Source organism: Heloderma suspectum, chromosome 16 (assembly GCF_057233095.1).
Source record: "Heloderma suspectum isolate Gila_16-S chromosome 16, 16-S_ref, whole genome shotgun sequence".
NCBI classification, from domain to species: domain Eukaryota; kingdom Metazoa; phylum Chordata; class Lepidosauria; order Squamata; family Helodermatidae; genus Heloderma; species Heloderma suspectum.
In genome coordinates this window covers 10,784,586-10,805,034 of record NC_139473.1, presented here as the reverse complement: position 1 = coordinate 10,805,034, position 20,449 = coordinate 10,784,586, and the positions used below count along the sequence as shown (strand labels likewise).

General features: G+C 47.5%; 2 protein-coding genes across 11 annotated transcripts; one reads left to right on the top strand and one right to left on the bottom strand.

The window, feature by feature from the left end:
* IFT20 (intraflagellar transport 20) lies at nt 1-14,262 on the top strand. 10 transcript variants are annotated; one of them, XR_014786120.1, is made up of 7 exons: nt 1-120; nt 405-610; nt 2,866-3,012; nt 6,072-6,157; nt 9,163-9,266; nt 12,093-12,258; nt 12,418-14,262. XR_014786120.1 is itself a non-coding variant. In XM_084822631.1 (6 exons), the coding sequence occupies exons 3-6, from the start codon at nt 2,886-2,888 to the stop codon at nt 12,172-12,174; spliced, it is 399 nt and encodes a 132-aa protein (XP_084678757.1). In that variant the 5' UTR covers nt 1-120; nt 405-610; nt 2,866-2,885; the 3' UTR covers nt 12,175-14,262. The 10 variants fall into 10 exon arrangements, 7 of the variants coding, with proteins under 7 accessions (XP_084678757.1, XP_084678760.1, XP_084678759.1 ...); XR_014786122.1 differs by lacking the exon at nt 405-610 and having other exon boundaries at nt 1-116; XR_014786121.1 differs by lacking the exon at nt 405-610.
* TMEM97 (transmembrane protein 97) lies at nt 12,632-20,141 on the bottom strand. Its single transcript, XM_084822627.1, has 3 exons — nt 19,983-20,141; nt 14,832-14,976; nt 12,632-14,002 (listed from the first exon to the last, which is right to left on the bottom strand). Exons 1-3 carry the CDS (start codon nt 20,094-20,096, stop codon nt 13,752-13,754), a joined length of 510 nt encoding a protein of 169 aa, XP_084678753.1. The 5' UTR covers nt 20,097-20,141; the 3' UTR covers nt 12,632-13,751.
* Between the last annotated feature and the right edge of the window lie 308 nt (nt 20,142-20,449).

Genomic DNA, 20,449 nt, shown 5'->3' with positions numbered 1-20,449 from the left:
GGAGGAGGTGGCCGCTGCTGCTGTCTCCGTGGCAGCGGAGGGCGGCACTAGAGGAAGAGGAGGAGGAGGAAGGGCTCTGGGGGGGAGACCTGGGGGCACCTGGCCGGGAGACAGAGGCAGGTAAGCCGGGCGGGGGCTTATGGACTCATGGGGTATGGGGAGGGGGCGAGGTTTTCACCATGACAGCTACATAGAGCAGTCCGTCCCCCCCACCGAGATAAGCGTTGGACTACAACTCCCATCATCCCCAGCCAGCGGGGTCCGCGGCCGAGAATTCTGGGAGTTGTAGTTCAAAGCGTCTGGCAGGCGCCAGGTTGGGGAAGGAAGGCGCAGAGCGGGAGGGGGTGGGGAGGCAAGCTCTGAAACTGCAGGCGTTTGGGACTCCAACTCCCATTGTCCCCCAGCACCGTGGCCAAGAGTTAAGGACGGTGGACGCTGTAGCCCCAGACATCTGGAAGGCTCTAGGCTGCCTCCCCCCTGTCGCGGAGCCTCCCCGCTGAGAGGCAGCGTACCTCTTAACGCCGTGTCCTGCGGAGAAATCATGGGAAAGGGCTGCTGCCTTCTGCCCTCGGCTCTCTGGAGGCATCTGGATCGCCGGGATATCAACCAGGTAGGCCTTGGGTCTGATCCTGCAGCGTTTCAGTACTCACGAACCATGAGGGCTAGGATTAGAGCCTCCGTGGTCAGAGGCAGTGTATCTCTGAGGGCAGCGGAAAGGGCTAGTGGGTGCCTGCCCTACTTGTGGGTTCCTCGGCTGGCCGATGTGGGAGACCGGGTTTAGGAAGAGGGTTCGGCCTTCCTCATCAATGGAGCTTTGGACTCCGACTCCCAGCAGCCCCTGCCGGCATGGCCAGTGGGCAGGAACGCTGGGAGCTGTAGTTCAAAACACCTGGAGGGACCATGTTGGGGAAGTCCGGACTAGCTGGACCCTTTGTTCTGATCCTGCAGGGCTCAGTTTTTATTAATCGTGACAGTTAGGAATAGACCCTCCCTGTTCAGGTGCAGTGTACCTCCGAAAAGCAGTTGCTGGAGAGCATCGGCGGGAGAGGGTTATTGCGCTCTTGCCCTGCTGGTGGGCTTTCCAGGTGGATCTGGTTGGCCCCTGGGGGAACCGAGACGAGATGGACCGAGTCCCTGTCTCCTTAGGAAGGGTGAGATCAGGCCAGATCAACAGGTAGGAGCCGTGACTGCTTGGAATGGCATCTCCATGTTGAGAGTCACCCAAAACAGCTTACCGGCAGCAGAGTCAGGATGGAGCCCCATCCCGTCCCCCGCGCGCCAAAAAAGCGTAACTCACTGCACCAAGATTATTTGTTCACTAATTTATTCTTACATGCATACATACATATTTATATCCCGTTTTTTAAGGCGGGCCTTCACGAAGCGGCATACAGGCGAGGGTCCCTCATAATATACACCAGCGCTCGGCAATTTGCGGCCCTCCAGATGTTTTCCGCGCACACCCTCCGTGTGGGTCCCCTTCTTCAGTCGGCATGGTGTCCTGGTGCTTTCCCTCCTTGTTTGTTTGGTTTCTGGTCCAGATGTTTTGGCCCACAACTCCCATCAGCCCTAACCAGCATAGCCAATGGTGAGGGCTGATGGGAGTTGTAGGCCAAAACATCAGGAGGGCCACCACTTGCCCAGCCCGACGTAAAGGCTAGAGACAAAGTGGTTTTTCAGTTGTGGAAAAGATGGCCTTGGAGCGAACAAATTCACAGAGGTTATGGGCCTATAAATGGCTATTTAGCTCCCTGTTGTAAGCTGCCTTGGGAAGGCTTTTGCCCTGAAAGGCAGCCTGTAAATATTTTAAATAAAATAATAATAAATCTGGTTGGCCACACTGGAAACAGAATGCCAGGATTCTGCTCCATCCTGATCCAACATGGCTCTTCTTATGTTCTTAACTATGGTAGTACATTGGACCTCCATAGGTACCTGCACGTTTTTTCTCCTTATCCCTGTCTTGAATGAATAAAACCCAGTTTTCATCAATAGTTTTTACCTTTTTCTCCAGTCTCTGTCTTGGAGGGGGGATACGAAATGCAAAAATACAAACAAAATGGCTGAAATGGTGATGTCGTCAATATAAACAGAAGTAAACTTAATTACAGATGTGACCTTAATTACACATCTGTAATTAAGTTCACCTGAAACAGGAGATAAAAATAGATATAAATATAGATATATATCTTGTTTTGGGTGAATATACAAATACACACACACACACACACACACACAGCAGAAGAATGGCAGCCGTTCATTACAGCCATTAAATAAAGTTTAAAATCACCTACCAGCTCCGGAAAATCCACCTGCCTCTGATGAAAGGGATGTAAGCCCAGAAAATGTTGTTCCCCAGTACGTTTCTTATGATCCAGTCCTATGCATTTTTACTCAGAATTAAATCCCACTCTGTTCAGCGTGGTTTATTCCCAAGTAAGTGTGTATAGGATCATAGCCTTAGTGCTTCAGGCTACAATCCTATGCACATTTACTTGGGAGTGAGCCTCACTGAACACAGTGAAGACTTATTTTTGAGTAAACATGCAGAGTAGCAAAGGAGTTTGTTGTTTTTATTACACATCTGTAATTAAGTTCACATGTATTCGTAAATATTATTATTAATCATATAAACTGAGCGGGACCTTTATCATCATCCAAAGCACCATAAGAACTAGATTTGCCACTTGTTCCTTATTTAGCATTAAAATTTAATATTAAAAAATAAGGAACCATGCCTTGAAATAAGAAACAGGTGGCAAACCTATTAAGAACTGTAGCATCTGGATTCCCAGGATTCTGTTCTCCCCCCCCCCTTCTTTATATTAGTGTTTGATGTTTCTCATGCCCAATTATTTTTCACAGGAGTCTGAAAAGAATTCGTAATGGCCAAAGACATCCTAGCGGAAGCGGGTCTTCACTTCGATGAACTGAACAAATTGAGGGTTTTGGACCCAGAGTTGTCTCAGCAAACAATTGAGCTGAAAGAGGAATGCAAAATATTTGTAGACAGTAAGTTCTCTCCACTGAGCACAGGTCCGTCTCTCTCACGCCTTCAGTAGCATTAATATTGGGTCAGAGGGCTGGTTTACACACACGTGGACCTGACTTGATCACTTAGCGCTTGCAGAATGTGTGAACTGACCCCGCTTACTGATACTGCTCTTGACTTCTGAAGTAGGTTGTAACTGGCAGTAACGCCATCTATAGCAATTTAGGAACTGCAGCGAAAGAGGGCCTTGGTCTTGATTGAGCCTAAATGGGTGTGATCAAACTTACCAAGCATGAAAATGCTATGTGCATAACCTTGTATTCTTGACTGGGCAGGAAGATTTTGGTTTGGATGTGTGTGTGTGTGTGGGGTGGGGCTGTTCTTGTTATTTATTTATTTATTTGTGATATTTATATACCACTAAATATAATGAAATCCCTCAACATATAAATCTTAAAATCACATTTAAAATACCATATTAAAAACACACCCTTAAAAACAATTCTAATTACAATAAAAGCAATACAAGGAGGAGTAAGATGGAACGGCATGATTAATTTAATTACAGCCCAGGGAAAGCCTGGGCGAACAAGTGTGTTTTTAGGAGGCGTTTGAAAGATGCCCCATTTTCTGCCTCCCGAACTGTGCAAGGGAGGGTTTTCCAAAGGGTGCCACTACCAAGAAGTCCCGCTGTCGGGGTCTTGCATGGTGACGTTCTGTTAGTTTCGGAATGACCAGCAAGCCCTCCTCTGATGATCTTAGATGTCTCCTGGGTATACATAAGGGAAGACGGTCTGCAACGTATCCTGGTCCCAAGTTGTTTAGGGCTTCGTATGACAATAACATAACCTTGTATATGGTTCAGTAGCCAATAGGCAGCCAGTGCAGTTCTTTTAACACAGATGTTATATGAGCATAGCTGGGTGTTCTCTTCCTTGTCATGGTCAGACCACTGCCTGTTAGGGATTAGGCTTGCAGCAACTATTCTACTCTGCAGCGGTGCTGGGTTTATTAGAACGGTCCACCATTGGAGGCCGCTGGAATGTAATGGGATTTTACACTCACATGGGGACTTCCTCACTGGCAAAACAGGCGCTGGTGCCTCAGCCCCCAAGGAAATGTGGAAGGTGCCCTTTCATGTGTCTGAGGAAACATGGACTCTTGTCCACAAAAGCCTATTGAAGGTGTCCCCAAGACCCTTTTTTGTGGGGCTACCGGGAAGCTGTGGGGCTTGAGACGATATCACTGCGCCGTTTGCGCTCTGATTCACAGATGCTGCAGCTGTGGGCCTGACCAAAGTGATCAGAAACACAAAAAGAGGGATAGCGCCACAAAAAAGAAGAGGGAGAAAACTCCAGATGCTCCTAGCAACTTATCTTTGATTAGCTTGTGCCAAGAATTAAAGATAATTTGCTAGTCGCATCTGGAGTTTTCTCCCCACTTTTTGGCCAAAGAGATCACTGTCCCAGATTGAGCTTGGGTGGCGGGGTTGATTAACTGCATCTCGTTGTGTCATCCAAGCCTAAACAACTGTGGTTAATCTTAACTGTGGCTTGAAATGAGCCGACTTCAAACTGGGTTATGAATCTGGCTTGTTTCAACAAGGTGCAGTTAAGAGCCAGTGTGGTGTAGTGGTTAGAGTATTGGACTGGGACGCTGGAGACCCGGGGTCTGTTCCCCACTTCACCATGAAGCTCACTGGGTGACTTTGGACCAGTCACTAACTCTCAGCCTAACCTTCCTCACAGGGTTGTTGTGAGGATAAAATGGAGAGGAGGAGGAGGATGTAAGCCCGCTTGGGTTCCTTAGAAGAGGAAGAAAGGTGGAATTTGAATGTAATAATAAAAAAAATAACCATGGTTTAAGGTTTGAGGGTAATGTGCAACCCTGGTTAATTGAAATGGGAAGCAAAAGCTTCCAATTTCCTCCATTCAGGCGCACTGGAGGAGGAGAGAGAAACACACGAGCCAAACGCCTGTCTAGGCTGATTCCCATCACAATAAACTTGAGCTAGCATAGCCAATGGGGAGGCCTGAATGGGAGTTGTAGGCCAAAACATCCGGATGGCCATATTGCCATCCCTGCAATTAACCATCCCTTATTGTGTTATCTGAACACAGCCACCTTATTTATTTATTGGTTCCCATTTCAGTTAACCAGGGTTGCATATTACCTCCAAATCTTAAACCATGGTTAATTTCTTTATTATTACATTCATATCCCACCGTTCTTCCTCTTCCAAGGAACCCAAGCTGGCTTACATCCTCCTCCTCCTCTCCATTTTGTCCTCACAACAGCAACCCTGTGAGGTAGGTTGGGCTGAGAGTCTGCGACTGGCCCAAAGTCACCCAGTGAGCTTCCATGGCCGAGTGGGGACTCAAACCTGGATCTCCCAGTTCCCAGTCCAACACTCGAACCACTACACCACGCTGGCTTATTAGCCTGTTATTTATTAACAACGATATCCTGGTCTTCCTCCGGGGAGCTCAGGGAAACATGCATGGCTCTTCCCAACCCGCTTTTATCTTCACAATAACCCTGTGAGGTAGGTTAGATTGAGAGAGAGAGAGAGAGAGGGAGTGTCATGTTCCCAGTGTCACCTACTGAGATTCGTGGCTGAATGGGAATTCGAACCCAGGTCTCCCCAGTCCAACTCCGACACTGTCACCCAGGCTTCCCCATCCAGGTGCCAGTCAGGGAATGATGGGAGTTGTAGTCTCACACATATGTAGGGCACCAAGTTGGGGAAGGCTGGTCTGACCAGTGTACCACTCTAGCTTTCTTTTAACCTAACCCATGGTTGACCTTGGCAAGCTCCTTTAGAGTTCTGACTGAAACCCAGAGCAGCTTCACCACCCTGCTGACATCGGACCCTCCAGCCTCCGCTGCTGCCAGCCACCGTCGACCGTATAGCAGCCCAACATTAAAAAACAAATATGCCTGTGTATTCTTAGAGGACTATAACCGTGTTAGTAACAAAAAAAACCCCTTATCTCTGGGCTTAAAAGCATGTTTTGTTTCTTTCCCAACTATGTTGGACATAAACGTCTTCTGTTGTTGTTTTGTCCCTCCTTTGCAGGAATTGCAGAGTTTAAAAAAATAGTGGGCAGCCTCATCGAACTTGTAGATCAACTAGCAAAAGCAACGGAAAATGAGAAGATTAAGGTAACCCGCCCTTACAAAATGACACCTCCATTTCAAAGCATTTTTCCCACTCTTCAGAATGTCAGGCAAGCCGTCTTTTCAGCCTTATATGCATAACTAGTGGGGCTGCAACGAAATGTTGCAGTGCAGAGTGGTCCCTGTTCAGGGTTCCAGCCAGTCAGGCATGCCCTTTCCCAGCTATGCCATTCCATTCCCCCCCCCCCCCCATTTTCATTTCTTTCCCTACAACAAACACTCCACATTCTACGGAAGCTGAACAGGCTCAATTCTCATTTGGCTGGTTTTCGGATTCCCCCCTGAAGATTTTTCATACTTTTGTAAATTTGGGGGGTTGCCCGGGTCCTACGGATACCTCCTCCTTGTGCGTGGATGGCCATTTTGTTCGCTTAAAGATCCACCGAATGGGTTCAATGTTAGGATATGGGTTCAGTGTTAGAATATAGGATACTAATATCTGCTAACTGATCATGGTTAGCCAGCATGGTGTAGTGGTCAGAGTGCTGGACTGGGAGCCGGGAGATCCGGGTTCTAGTCCCCCCTCGGCCATGGAAGCTCACTGGGTGACTTTGGGCCAGTCGCAGACTCTCAGCCCAACCCACCTCACAGGGTTGTTGTTGTGAGGATAAAAGGGAGAGGAGGAGGAGAGTGTAAGCTGCCTTGGGCTCCTTAAGGAGAAAAAAAGGCAGGCTATAACTGCAATAAATAAATAAATAAATGCAATAAATAAATAAATAAATGGTTAGCGTGCCCATGTTTAGCTTTGTGCCTTGTTTCATTTTTATTTTCCCGTTCACCTGTCCGAACTCTGGGTCCATTTTCTTGAATGCGAACATTAGAAATGGGTGAGATTGGCTTCGAAACTGTTAGCAGCTCACAATGTTATGGCCGCAAAAAAGTACATAGCTCCGCCAAGAACGATTGTCACGGGAATGTCTCCTTGGAAAAGCCTTAACTGACCCAGCTCTATTGCTGATGCTAAGCAGGTCTGGTTGTAGTAGCTGCTTGGATGGGAGAATGCCAATGTAATCTCCTTGGTGGAAGAGTAAGAAGAAAAAAGAGGGGGGGGGACTTATAACATTGCAAACATAAGGACTCGAACCATCCATGATCTTAGTACATGACTAATAATAATTCATTTTTATACCGCCCAATAGCTGAAGCTCTCTGGGCAGGTCACAAAATTCAAACCACAAAAATGCAACAGAAAATATAATATACAATATAATATTGCATTTATTGCATTTTGGGGGGTGGTGGTGGTGGGGCGGGTATTCTTTATGTTTTTGTTTTGCGAACCACCCTGGAAGCATTGCTGAAAGGCGGTATATACATTCTGAAAGTAAAACAGGCAAGGTGCCTTTCGTTCATGAGCAAACCGAGGTTTTTCAAAAGTTAGTTATTTTTCTGGCAGCAGCATCTACAGCGCAATCCTATGAATGTTTACTCGGACGCAAGTCCCACTGAGCCCAACAGAGCTTACTCCCGAGTATGTTTAGGGTTGTTCAGGATTTAGGATTGTTTAGGATTGCAGTATGTTTAGGGTTGCAGCCTAAGGGGGCCCCCCGTGGTTATGTGCATTACTTCCCTGACTTCAAAATGGGGCAAGCTGGCTGTGCTGCATTTGGACTGGAAACCTGCCTGCCCATTCTGCCAAATGGACCCCTGGACCAAAGTCCTGCCTGATGGCACTGCTGATCCTAGAAGAGACATCCCTTCGTCTGCGAGAGAGAGAATAGGTATGCCTCATAAGATGCTACCTTCTGTGACACTTGCATCATCTCAAAACAGAGTAGTTTTTTTAAAAATTCAGAATGTTTTTCTCATATGTGCACTTTTGCAAACTAGATTGATTGAATGGACTCCCACAATTAATTGAATGTAATGCCTTTGACTGGGCAATAGCTCTAATTCTCTGCAGTGTAAGTAGTTACAGTCCATGGCTGGCTGGGATCATATTAGAAGAGGCATTCCCACCCACCTTCCTTCTCCCTCACACAGGAGGGAATGCCTCTTCTGAGATTGTTTTTTTAGATGTATTGCTGCAAGGCAAAGCGGTGCATTCCCCCACTTTAGAACTGGGTTTTCTTCCTCTGCAAAATGTGTGCAGAGTAAATAAGTAATCAAATGAATCTGTTATTAAAACACCTATGAATAATTGTTGCTAGATTTCTTTAGGGTGCAAACCTGTGCATCTTTTGACAGGAAAAAGCCCTGCGTTCTGGCTGGGAATACTGGGAGTGAGTTGCAGGACTTGGTCATCACACCTAAAAAATGATATTGCAGAGCTGGAAAAAGTGCAGAAAAGGGCAACTCAAAGGATCAGGGGGCTGGAGCATCTAGTTACAACAGCTAGGATGCTTTAGCTTGGAATAAAGGAGGGTTGGGAAGACATGAGAGAGGTCTACAAAATTATGCCTGGTGTGGAGAATGTGGAGAGGGAGACATTTTTCTCCCTCTCTGATAGTACTAGAACCCAGTGGGGTCATTGCATGAAGCTGATGGGCAGGAGATTCAGGACAGATCCAAGGAAGGACGTCTTCACACAGCGCAGAGTCAAACTATGGAATTCGCTGCCACAGGATGTAGTGATGGCCACCAACTTGGATGGCTTTAAAAGGGGGTTGGACAAATTCATGGAGGAGAAGACAATCAATGGCTACTAGTCCTGATGACTATGTGCCACCTCCAGAACCAGAGTCAGTGAGCCTACGTACACCAGTTGCTGGGGAACATAGACGGGAGGGTGCTGTTGCGCTCGTGCCCTGCTTGTGGGTTTCCTGTGGGCAGCTGGTTGGCCACTGTGTGAACAGAATGCTGGGTGAGATGGACCCTTGGTCTGACCCAGCAGGGATCTTCTGATGTTCTTATGACTTTTTCTATCTAAACATGCATAGGATTGCACCCTAACCCGTGTAGCAGCCCTAGTCCTCAATAGCCCCATTGAGAAGGAGTGCTAACATAGAGCAAAACATATTGCTGGAAACTAAAATTCCCGCTTTCCGCAGGCTATAGGTGCCCGCAACTTGCTGAAGTCAATAGCAAAGCAAAGGGAAGCTCAACAGCAGCAGCTCCAGGCATTAATAGCCGAGAAGAAGACACAGCTGGAAAGGTCAGGAGAGATTCGGGGTCAGCCTTCAAAACTTTACTGTGACCGAAGCGTTTGTGGGCTAGTGTCCGCTTGGTCAGATGCAGGAAGTGGACGGAAGCAGATGTCACAATAAATCTGCTGCAAGGCTCTGTTGTTTTTGTTGCAGCAGACTAAGCCTGTGGTCCTGTACAGGGCAGCAAGCTCCTTGGAGAAAATTGGGGCTTCTTTCTAGGTAGACAGGCTTGGGTTGCGGTATAGCATGGCTTCCCCTCTGGAAATGGCCGATGAAGAGGACTTCAATAGTATACGTTTAAGAGGAAGGCCCACCCTCTGTCCTCTGCGTCATGGCCTAAGCAAGCGCTACCCAATTCAGAATGGATTCCCGCTCGTCTTGCGCAGGAGTACGACGGCTGTGTATCGTTTCAGAAGCTTGCCCAGAGCCTGCCCGACACACAATATAGCCTTCAAGGAGGGGGCAGAGCGGGGGAGAACCCAGAACCTGGATTTGCGTCACGCCAATTGGCCAGCCCTTGCATCAGCCACAAAGCAAGTTTCTTCTCCTCCGCCCCCTCAAAACCAGCAATGACTGGTTGACTCTTGCACCCATCAGAAAGGCTCCCTCCCCTTGGAGCCAATTTTAGCATTCAGACAAATAACAAAAAAGGTTAAAGTCAATCCTAAAAGGCCTGCAGCTCCCAGCATGCCCCAGCCATGGGGCATGCTGGGAGTTGTTGACATGTTTTCTGTTTAAACATGCATAGGATTGTGCCTTAAAAAAATTAAGTGCCAAAGAAACACTGGGAGAAGAATGGAATATACAGTCGGGGCCAGAAATATTGGAACAAGGATAACTGTTTTGGCAGTTGGCCTCCGTACACCACCACATTGAAGTTGAAAGGAAACACACCCAGATGGGAGCGAAGTCAGGACTTGCAGCTGTAATTCAAGGGGTTTGACAAAAGTGGGGCACTAACCATTCGGGAAGGACAGCCAGTGGCATGCACACACCCCCATCATTGGGGGCTCGTAAGTAATGGAACGAATGGCTGACAAGCAGCTGCATGGCCAGGTGTGGCCTGTTTCCTGGGTACCCCATGACCAATCAAGCAGATAAAAGGCCTGGAGGTGGTTCTGAGTGTCACATTTGCATTTGGTAGCTGTTCACTGGAACTCCCAACACGAGGTCCAAAGAGGTGTCCATGCAAGTGAGGGAGGCCATCATTAGGCTGAGGAAACAAAATAAACCCATCAGAGAGATAGCAAAAACAGTGGAAGTGGCCAATACAACAGTTTGGAACATCCTGAAAAAGAAGGAATTAACTGGCAAGCTCAGCAACAGCAAAAGGCCCGGAAGACCACGGAAGACAACTAAAGTGGATGACGGCAGAATTCTGTTCATGGTGAAGAGGAACCCTTTCACAACAGCTAGCCAGGTCAAGAACGCTCTTGCGGAGGTAGGCATGTCACTGTCGACATCTACAGTCAAGAGACAGCTTTATGAATGTAAATACAGAGGCTTCACAACAAGGTGCAAACCACTGGTAACGCTCAAGAACAGACAGGCCAGATTAACCTTTGCCAGCAAACACCTAAAAAGGACTGCCCAGTTCTGGAATAAGATTCTTTGGACTGATGAAACCAAGATTAACTTGTACCAGAATGATGGGAAGAGAAAGGTATGGAGAAGGAAAGGAACAGCTCATGATCCAAAGCATACCACATCATCTGTCAAACATGGTGGAGGCAGTGTCATGGCATGGGCATGTATGGCTGCCAATGGAGCCGGGTCACTGGTGTTTATTGATGACCTGACTGCTGATAAAAGCAGCAGGATGAATTCTGAAGTGTATAGGGCTATACTTTCTGCTCAGATTCAGCCGAATGCTGCCAAACTGATAGGACGCCGCTTCATGTTGCAGATGGATAATGACCCAAAACATACAGCAAAAGCTACCCAAGAGTTTCTCCAGGCAAAGAATTGGGATGTTCTTCACTGGCCAAGTCAGTCACCTGATCTCAGCCCAATAGAGCACGCTTTTCACTTACTGAAGGCAGAAAGACCCACCAACAAGCAGCAGCTGAAGGCAGCTGCAGTAAAGGCCTGGCAAAGCATCTCGGGGGAGGGAACTCAGCATTTGGTCACGTCCATGGGTTCCAGACTTCAGGCAGTCATTGACTGCAAAGGATTTCATCCAGGTATTAAAGGCGATCCTTAAGTTTGAAATGATGTTGGTTTGTTCCATTACTTATGAGCCACCAACGACGGGTGTGTGTGTATGCCCCTGGCTGTCCTTCCTGAATGGCTAGTGCCCCACTTTTGCCAAACCCCTTGAATTACAGCTGAAAGTCCAGACTTCATTCCCATCTGGGTGTGTTTCCTTTCAACTTCAGTGTGGTGGTATACAGAGGCCAACTGCCAAAATGATTATCCTTGTTCCAGTATTTCTGGCCCTGACTGTATGTATGTGTGTATCTGTGTGTATGTATGTATGTATTCAAATAATACAAGAATATTAAACACATAATTTCAGGCAGGCATTTGGGGTGGGTTAGGGTATTTTTAAACAATGTTTTAATGTGTAATTTTACTGTTTTAAATTGTACTGTTGTACATCACCCAGAGTGGCCGGGTGACCAGCCAGATGGGCGATTAAGAAATTTAATTAATAAATAAATTGTATTATTTATGACGGGATGGGACTTTGCATCCACGGTCTGCGCATGTGTGGAGTAAGGACAGTTTTCCTCACAGCCAAAAAGGCCCAGTTCTCTTTGCACGTACGTCTGATACCACCCTAAGCTGTACTCAGCACTGCCAACTAACCGTTTGCTCTTTCCTCTCTCTAGGTATCGAGTCGAATATCAAACACTATGTAAAATAGAAGCGGACCAGAACGAATTTATTGACCAGTTCATTTTCCAGAAGTAGAACAAAGATTTAAGACCAGCAGCAACCAACCTAGGAAAACTCGAATCACTCCAGCACTTTAACAATTCCAGAATGTCTCTCAAGGCAGACAAAAAGAAAATAACTTTAGAGTAGCCTTCCCCAACCAGGTGCCCTCCAGACACGTTGGACTACAACACCTATAATCCCCAACCAACATGCTGGTTGGCTGGGGATGCTGGAAGCTATAGCCCAACACATATGGAGAGCACCTGGTTGGGGAAGGCTAGTTTATAGATTAATTTTTAATACTCTTTGGATTGCTTTACGGTTAGTAATAAGGGATTTCAGGAGCGCCCATTGTATTTTGTAAGCTTTTTTTTTAAAAAATGGTCAGGCATTTATATTCAAAGTTTGAACCACCAGACTGTTCTCACTGTATTTACACAGGTTCTCCCTTTTTTAAAACAAAACCCACCTGTAATACGCTTTTAAGGAAATCAGGAAATAAATTATTGTTTTTTTGAAATGCCTCACTTCCTTTTCAAATTGCACCTAGTCGATGCCCAGATGGAGTGGGGACACGATAGAGGTCTAAAAAATTATGCATGGTGCGGAGAGTGGATTCACACACAAAAATGTCTAGCTCTCGTTAAGGCAGCTGCAGAAGGCAGATGGAGGTAATGCAGAAAGACGGACAGGCCCAGCATATTTCATCTCTGTGTCATTTGTGCTGGTGAATTGTGTATGTGGTACAGCTGCATTTGCTAAAAATGGCCCAGAGGAAAATGAGTGGCTGGGATCCTAGTCCTATTATAATCTAGCAGAGGGGTGAGGCACCCCCAGCTGCTGTTGGACTACAACTCCCATCATCCCCGATCATGCTAGCCAACAACACCTAGAGGTCTACAGGTTCTTCACCCCCTGGTCTAGCATATTTCCCCACATTTACTGCTGTCGCTGTTTCCCTCCCATTCCTCTGTCATCTCCCTTGTATCATGTTTCTCAGTTGTAAACCCCTTGGGGCAGAGACCAGTTCTCTCCTACTTTGAAAAGTGTAATGCACATTGATCATACAATAATAGGTCTCCATGTTCTGCACGCACCGCTATCTGCTGGACAGACATTAGATTTTGTTGGCCGTGCCGTCTACAAGATTACATTTTCATCGCAACAAACACATCCTGCAAGCAAGGACTGCCGAGGAAGCTGCTCTTAACACCATTCTCTCATGCTGATTTTTTCCACGGGAGGAAAAGGAGTTGATCTCTTTCTTCTGGAACTTTTACTGGGGTATAATATAACAGGAAGGGAACATCTCTCACAAACGGAGATGCAGCTGATCAGCTCTGAAAAAGCATCTCATCGACAGGCGTGCTTTTGACACAGCAGAAGTGAAATTAACTCTTTTACTAGATGAACAGGTTGCTTTACAAAACAAGCCCACTTTAACAGGTTTTTCAAGACCCATTTTCAGAGAACAGCCAGATTCCACATCCTTCTCAAGGCTGCAGCTATGTGATTCACACACACAAAAGGAGCTTTTCTTTTATTGACCCAGTTTGCAAACTTCCAAAGCCGATGGCTGTTCCTTCCCTCAGGAAGGGGCTCCAGTTGGGTTATTTCTTTTTCCTCTTTTCCGCCTTGTTATACCGGGGGCTGAGCAGCATAGAAGAGAGAATCAGGAGGGGAATCAGCAAATATGGGATGTAGAAAGCTAAGAGGGTCAGACGTTCCTGCAGCAGCTCTGGCCCAGGGTGCTCGGACTTTGAGAAATCCCCAAAGAGGATGTGCGCCAGGATTGCAACCAGCGTCGTCGCTACGTGCGTGGCGTAGATGATGGCTGGTGTCCGGATCCATTGACAGTTACCTGGGTTCAAGGAGCACAATAAAATGAATGTTCTTCAAACCTCTGCAGTCCCATTTTCAAAACTCCCGGCCAGAGAAACTCAAGTTCTCTAGGCAGATTTTCACAAATACATGTTCATCATTTTTAAAAAGGAAGGCTCATTATCTCAAGCTACCGTTGGTTTATGTAGCCCTGTATCATCTACACCATGGGTGGGCAGCATCCGGTGGTTTGGGGGTCAGTTTGACCCCCGAGACTCACTGGAGAACACCCCTGCTCCCCGCCGCCGAATTTCTCACCAAAATGCATCAGGAGAGCAGGAAAAAAACCCAGCCCCTTGCTGCCAAAATTTGGTGCAGTGGCCGCAGAAAAGGGCTTACTTAGCTTTGTTTTAGAGCTAGCAAAGATCTCTTTTGCTACTGCCGCACTGCCAAATTTTAGTGTCAATCCACCACATTTGGGGGGGCTACCACTACAGTAAATTCGGCAGGGGGAAGCAGGGGCTTTACAGAAAGGCTGGGGGCTGCATGTTGCCCAGCCTGATGGGCAGGAACTCTCGAGGATTCCAGGTGTGTGTGTGTGTGTGTATGTCTTTTCCAGTCCTACCTGGAACTGCCAGCAATCGAACCTGGGACCTTCGCCACGTGTGCCGCTACTGAGTTGAAGCCCAACACGTTTTGAGAACATGATGAATGCCTCCCTAACTTTGAGCTTCATCAGGTATTACCGGTATACGCCAGGTTTTGTGCTTTTATCGCAAACGGCACAACTGTTATTATTTTGCGAAGCCCCTGTGCTCCTGGCCGAACCATTCCCAAAGGATTCTTTCGCCCCAAACTGGTGCACTAACCTTTCCAGAATGCATAGGCTGCAACAGGGAAGAAAGGCAGCTGTAAGAAGGCTTCACAGTATATGAACGACTTGAACCAGGCTGGCGGATCTGCCATCATGGGGTCTTTAAATGCAGCTGTGTACCAGGTTAACCATTCTGTCAGCTTAAGGAGAGGGAAGAAAACAGCTGGTCAATAAAAAGAAAGTTAATTGCGCCTAAATATAACATCTAAGCCACCTTCTTATTACTGTTATTAATATGTCATCAGTGCATAAGGTGCTTTAAAGAGGAACATAAGCAACAGGGACGAGGAAGAAAGCCATATAGCTTTTAAGTTAGGTTAACAGCAACCTAATTGATACAGGGCTGGATCAGACATAACAATCTTGGCCTAATAAACCATGGTTTATTAGCAGTCCCAACCATGGTTTATTAGCAGTCCCAACCATGGTTTATTAGAATGAGCACTGTGCTTGCACACTCCCTTCCAGCTTTGCAGTGCTAAGCTATGGTTTCGCATTATGTCCGAACCGGCTTCATGGACGTTCAGATTTTAAACAATGTTACATCCAAAATAGTACAGTGTGTGTCTTAAGAGCAAACAGCTGCATATGACTGGGCTATCCCTTACCTGGTGCCATCTAGAGACATTGGACTATGCACTTACCTGGGAGTAAGTCCCACTGGATTCAATGGCATTTACTTTTGAGTAGACATGTACTCTAAGGTTTCTTTCATCGGGTGACATTTCTACAGTTCCCTGCTACTGACATGAGCTGGGATTGCCCTAACAGTCTGTCAGATGTTGGAACAGTGACCCCTTCTTCCTGCCAAGCCCCTATCTCTCAGAAAAGGCATATTATGGGTCATTGTCTGGACAGATGACAACTGGTTCGGTTATTTCTGCAGTGGGGTGCCAAAGAGATAGGTCATTATCTATTTACTAACTAAACATGCCAGCTGCCCTATAGCCTTAGGGTGCTCATTGCTCTTAGGGTGATGAACACAATAAAAACAAAACAGTAAATGCAATAGGTTGGATCCAGACTTAGTCATGCTTAGAGAAGAGCCACTGAAGTCCATGGGACTTAAATTAATCATGACTTACTTGAGCCATTGATTTCAATGGGTCAACTTGAAGCATGACTCAAGTTTACATCCAACCCCAGAACTCCCAAAACAGAAATCACACTTTTAAAACACAGCGGCAAAAACATAATTAGAAACAGCAACAAGTCAGAAAGCAGGAGGGGGGGAAATATCTCAAGCCATCACAGAGACCAAACAGCTCAAAATCCAACTTCAGAGCACAGGCTAGAAAATACAAAATGGAATAAAAACACATTGCAAATTAAAGGGCCTGAGAGAATAAAAAGAGTTTTGCCTGGTGCCGAAAGTCCAACAAGGAAGGGCACTGGGCAATTTGGCTGGCTTGTTGTCTCAGGCCTTCCTCCTCGTGAGACTTGCAGAAGTGCTCTATCAATTAAAAAGAAAAAAAAATCAAAATGTTTGCCGTAAATTATTAACTGACAGATCGTTCTGGCCTTGAGGCCAGCGTGATAAGAGTTTGGGTTCGTCAACCTGGGAGCCAAAAGGTTGATCCACGCTGTACAAATTCCACGTGGCTTTACAGCTCAGCACAACAGAGGAAATGGGAGAAGCTTCGGCAACACAGAAGAATTAAAACTAGAGCTGTGCGCAGATGGCCTCTCAAAATTCCCCTTATTTGTGGGCAGAAAAATCTGGGAGATAATTTCACTGCATGTCTCCAGGGGAAGGAGAAATCCTCAACAGTTTCTCCCAGGTGGGGCTCTCCACTGGCAGGGCTTGTAGCACAGCTGCTTTTATTTTTGGTCAGGGTTTGGGGGGGGTTTCATGCTGCAACTGCATCAACTGTCTTGGCAGGCTGGCCCCCATTTTGCCTCCACCGCAATGCAGCTGTGAGGCGGGGGCAGTGTGGTGTCAGCTCCAGGGATGAGGTAGACTTAGTGCCCGGCCAAAATCTGTCCTCCAATTTTCAGAAAGTTTTCTTCCCCCATGAAAGGGGCTTCCATCGTTCTGCCTCATGCTCAGGACAGTCTATAATTTCTGTTGAATGTCTTTGGGTGGTGTTCTTGACCTTCCTAATCGCAGCTAGCCTCCTGGGCTGCCTGCACGTCCTGATTTGAAAAAGCCCTAAGGGAGAAATTGGTTCATGGGCTTCAATTGAAGCGTGGGAAGCTGAGGAGGCTACCTGCTGCCAGAGATGATCCTGCAATGAAAAACAGGACACCTGTGCTCATTCCTCGGTCACCTCCTAAGTAAAGTAAGGCCAAGAAACTCAGCCGCAACCCTGGAGCATTTCTCCCAAATTTCCTCAGTACTGAATTTGTTTTCGAAAGGAATCTCTCTTCTATCAAATTGAATGAGAATGCTTGGGAAAAAAATATGGGAGAAATTTTCGGCACAGCCCTAACTGAAATTGGTCTGACTGATGAGAGATGGGTTGCGGACATGCTGAAACAGGCAGCCTAGGAGGAAGTGGCATATAGGAGGCAAGGAAGTCTGGGAAAAATTGGGAGGTTTGTAGGGCAGGTTCTTAGAACTGTACATGGTCTACGAGGCGGGGACCGCACCAGAGTAAAGAGTGGCAGTTAAGCAATTTTCAGCCATGGCTCAGGAGTGCGCCATATGACATCTTTGGACACATGGCTCTCTGCATATGTCTCCATATACACGCATGTATAGACACACACATTTGTTTTTTCTTTCTTATATATTATATTGGCGGTGTGTGTGTCATGCACACGCACGAGTCGGAAGGGGGTGGTGGGTGAGCAGGGGAAGGGGAAATGGTGGTGGTTAGGCATGGGGTGCCGCCAATTTATAATCCCAAAAGTCCATGGGGGAAAACTGAAAGCTAAGTCTGGGCTCATGCTTACAAGACAGTAAACTCCAGTAAACCCAGTAGGATTTATTTCATTTCATTGCTATACCGCCCACTAGCCGAAGCTCTCTGGGCAGTTCACAAAAACTAAAACCACACAGTTCCACATAACACAATATTATAAAATATGAACGCTCAAAACCACGGTAGAAAAGTACAACCAGAATAAAATCTAGCAGCAATGATTTAAAACAGCAGAGCTAAAAGGCTAGAGAGCTAAAAGGCTGAGGGAAAAAAAAAAAGTCTTCACCTGGAGCCGAAAGGAGTAGGAGCCAGGTGAGCCTCTCTCAGGAGCTCATTCCACAGCCAGGGGGCCACAGCAGAAAAGGCCCTCTTTACATTTAAGACAAGATGCATGGGATTGTGCAATAAAGACTGGATCTCACGATCACTTAACACAGATTGGGTAAATATTTAATTTTAAGAGCTCCAGGCTGCCGCCGTGGAGCGGACCACTTCAGGCTCCAGGGACAAGCTGGAACAGTAGCCTGCCTTCGATCAAATCAGACCATATGTGCTTCTCACTCAGCTGGATCCTATGCAATGGAAGTGGTGGCTCCGCTCCGGGGTTCAGTCAGAACTGGTCAGAACTCTAAAGGAGCCATCCAAGGGGACAGCTCTGATGTCAGTGGGGCGGTGAATCCGCTCCGGGGCTCAGTCAGAACCAGCCAGAACTCTAAAGGAGCTCTCCAAGGTGTTTCCCCACCTTGGACAGCTCCTTTAGAGTTCTGATTGAACCCCGGAGCGGATTCACTGCCCCACTGACATCAGAACCACCAGCCTCCCCTGGGTAAAAAGGCTACGTTCCACAAATGGGCACACACCGAAAATAATTTAAGCCGGGTCCCCCGCCGCTGACTGGGATTATTTCAGTGCTTGTTTATCCCAAAGATGAGTCACGTTATGCATAATACAAACTAATCCAAGAACACCAACGACAAAACACATCCCAATAACTTAAAAGCAGCGACCATCGTTTAAAATGGTGTTCGCTATCAAAGGAGCTCAAAGATAGGAAGGCATGATTTCAAGATGCAGCCTTAAATAGATCATGACAAATGAGGCAAGCAGCCATTAGTGATTTGAGGGATTTTTTTTAAAAAGAGGGGCCCTGGGTTTGATACGGTTGGAGGCTATTGGAAGCCCCTAGCTTAGGGGGCTTTAAAAGAGGGATTAGGCAAATCCCATGGGGAAGGAGCGGGCTGTCTATGGCTATGGCAGGAAAGCTAGGTGGAACCTTCATGTTCCAAGGCAGTGTCCCACTAAGGACCAGTTACTGGGGAATAAAAGGCTGTTCCCTTTACATCACGCTTGCGGGCTTGCCAGAGGCTGGCCTCCCTTATGAGCAGGATGCTAACCATAGCTCAGTCTCAGATCCCTGCTTTGCATGCAGAAGGTTCCGGGTTCCATTCCTGCCCTCTCAAAGTTTGTCTGTTTACCTCCTTAAATGCGCCTGACCTCGCCTGATCTCGGAAGCGAAGCAAGGTCAGCCCTGGTTAGTACTTGGATGGGAGACCGCCTGGGAATTAGGCCTCCTGCATTGAGCAGGGGGTTGGACTTGATGGTCTTGTAGGCCCCTTCCAGCCCTATGATTCTATGATACCCCTTCAGTAATGCTGCTTGCCTGATCTCATTTGATCCCGGAAGCTAAGGAGGGTCAGCCAGGGTTAGCACTTGGATGGGTCACTGCCTGGGAACCAGGCTTCCTGCATGGAGCAGAGTGTTGGACTCGATGGTCTTGTAGGACCCTTCCACCCCTATGATTCTATGATCTATGAAACCGTCAGGTAGCAGGTGACAATGGCTACTAGTCCTCATGACTACGTGCCACCTCCAGTACCAGAGTCAGTGAGCCGACATACACCAGTTGCTGGGGAACATGGGCGGGAGGGTGCTGTTGCGCTCGTGCCCTGCTTGTGGGTTTCCTGTGGGAAAAAAAAACAAAAAAGCAGGGGGGGGAAATATTTCGCCCAGTACTTTATCCGCCCTGGATCAAGTACTGGGCTAGACGGAGAAACCGTCAAGCCTAGTCTAGGGCGGATTCCTGCATTCCCACTAGGGTCTGTTCCAACAGGCCTCTCTGGAAAGCGACATGCAATAGCACAGCGGACTGCGCAGCTCCGATGCATGTTTCCCCAGAAGGAAGCCCCGCCGAGCGCAGCGGGGCGCAGAGAAGAGGCGACGGGAAAGCAGCAGCAGCAAGCGCGGGTCTCCTCCGCGGTTGTCGCGACTGGTTCACTTACCCCGTGCGGGTAAAATCCGGGCAGCAGCGCTTGCAAATCTATCAGTGCAGTGATGGGGATGTGGGCGAGGAAATAAAGGGCGAAGAGCCACTCCAGGAGACGGGCTGCCGCCATCGCCTCTGCTGCGGTCGATGGGTCTCCTCGCCTCCGGCTTCGTCCAGGAACAGACCACTTTTCCCCAGCATCCATTGGCTCCCCCGAAGCGGGCAGGCTTTTCCCCGGCTTTCCCCGCCCAGGTTTTCTGGCTTGGTTTTAAAGCCACACGCTCCGCTTCCTCTGCAAAGCGGAGCGGCTCCGCCAGCCTTCCCCAAGCGGCTGGGCTGCAACGCCCATTATCCCCGGCCCTTTCCCAGTGCGGCGTAGTGGTTAGAGCGTTGCACTGGGACGCAGGAGATCCGGGTTCTAGTCCCCACTGAGCCACGAAGCTCGCTGGGTGACTCTGGGCCAGTCTCCCTAGCCCAGTCTCA

What these genes read in the sequence shown, in the direction of transcription:
- TMEM97 (XM_084822627.1), bottom strand. Translation starts at nt 20,096, where the DNA reads ATGGCGGCAGCCCGTCTCCTGGAGTGGCTCTTCGCCCTTTATTTCCTC. An exon ending in CCGGATTTTACCCGCACGGG is followed by an intron (nt 14,977 to 19,982) that starts GTAAGTGAACCA and finishes CCTCTCCTTAAG; the next exon opens with CTGACAGAATGGTTAACCTG. An exon ending in AGCCTATGCATTCTGGAAAG is followed by an intron (nt 14,003 to 14,831) that starts GTTAGTGCACCA and finishes CCTTGAACCCAG; the next exon opens with GTAACTGTCAATGGATCCGG.
- IFT20 (XM_084822629.1), top strand. Translation starts at nt 2,886, where the DNA reads ATGGCCAAAGACATCCTAGCGGAAGCGGGTCTTCACTTCGATGAACTG. An exon ending in ATGCAAAATATTTGTAGACA is followed by an intron (nt 3,013 to 6,071) that starts GTAAGTTCTCTC and finishes CCTCCTTTGCAG; the next exon opens with GAATTGCAGAGTTTAAAAAA. An exon ending in CGGAAAATGAGAAGATTAAG is followed by an intron (nt 6,158 to 9,162) that starts GTAACCCGCCCT and finishes CGCTTTCCGCAG; the next exon opens with GCTATAGGTGCCCGCAACTT.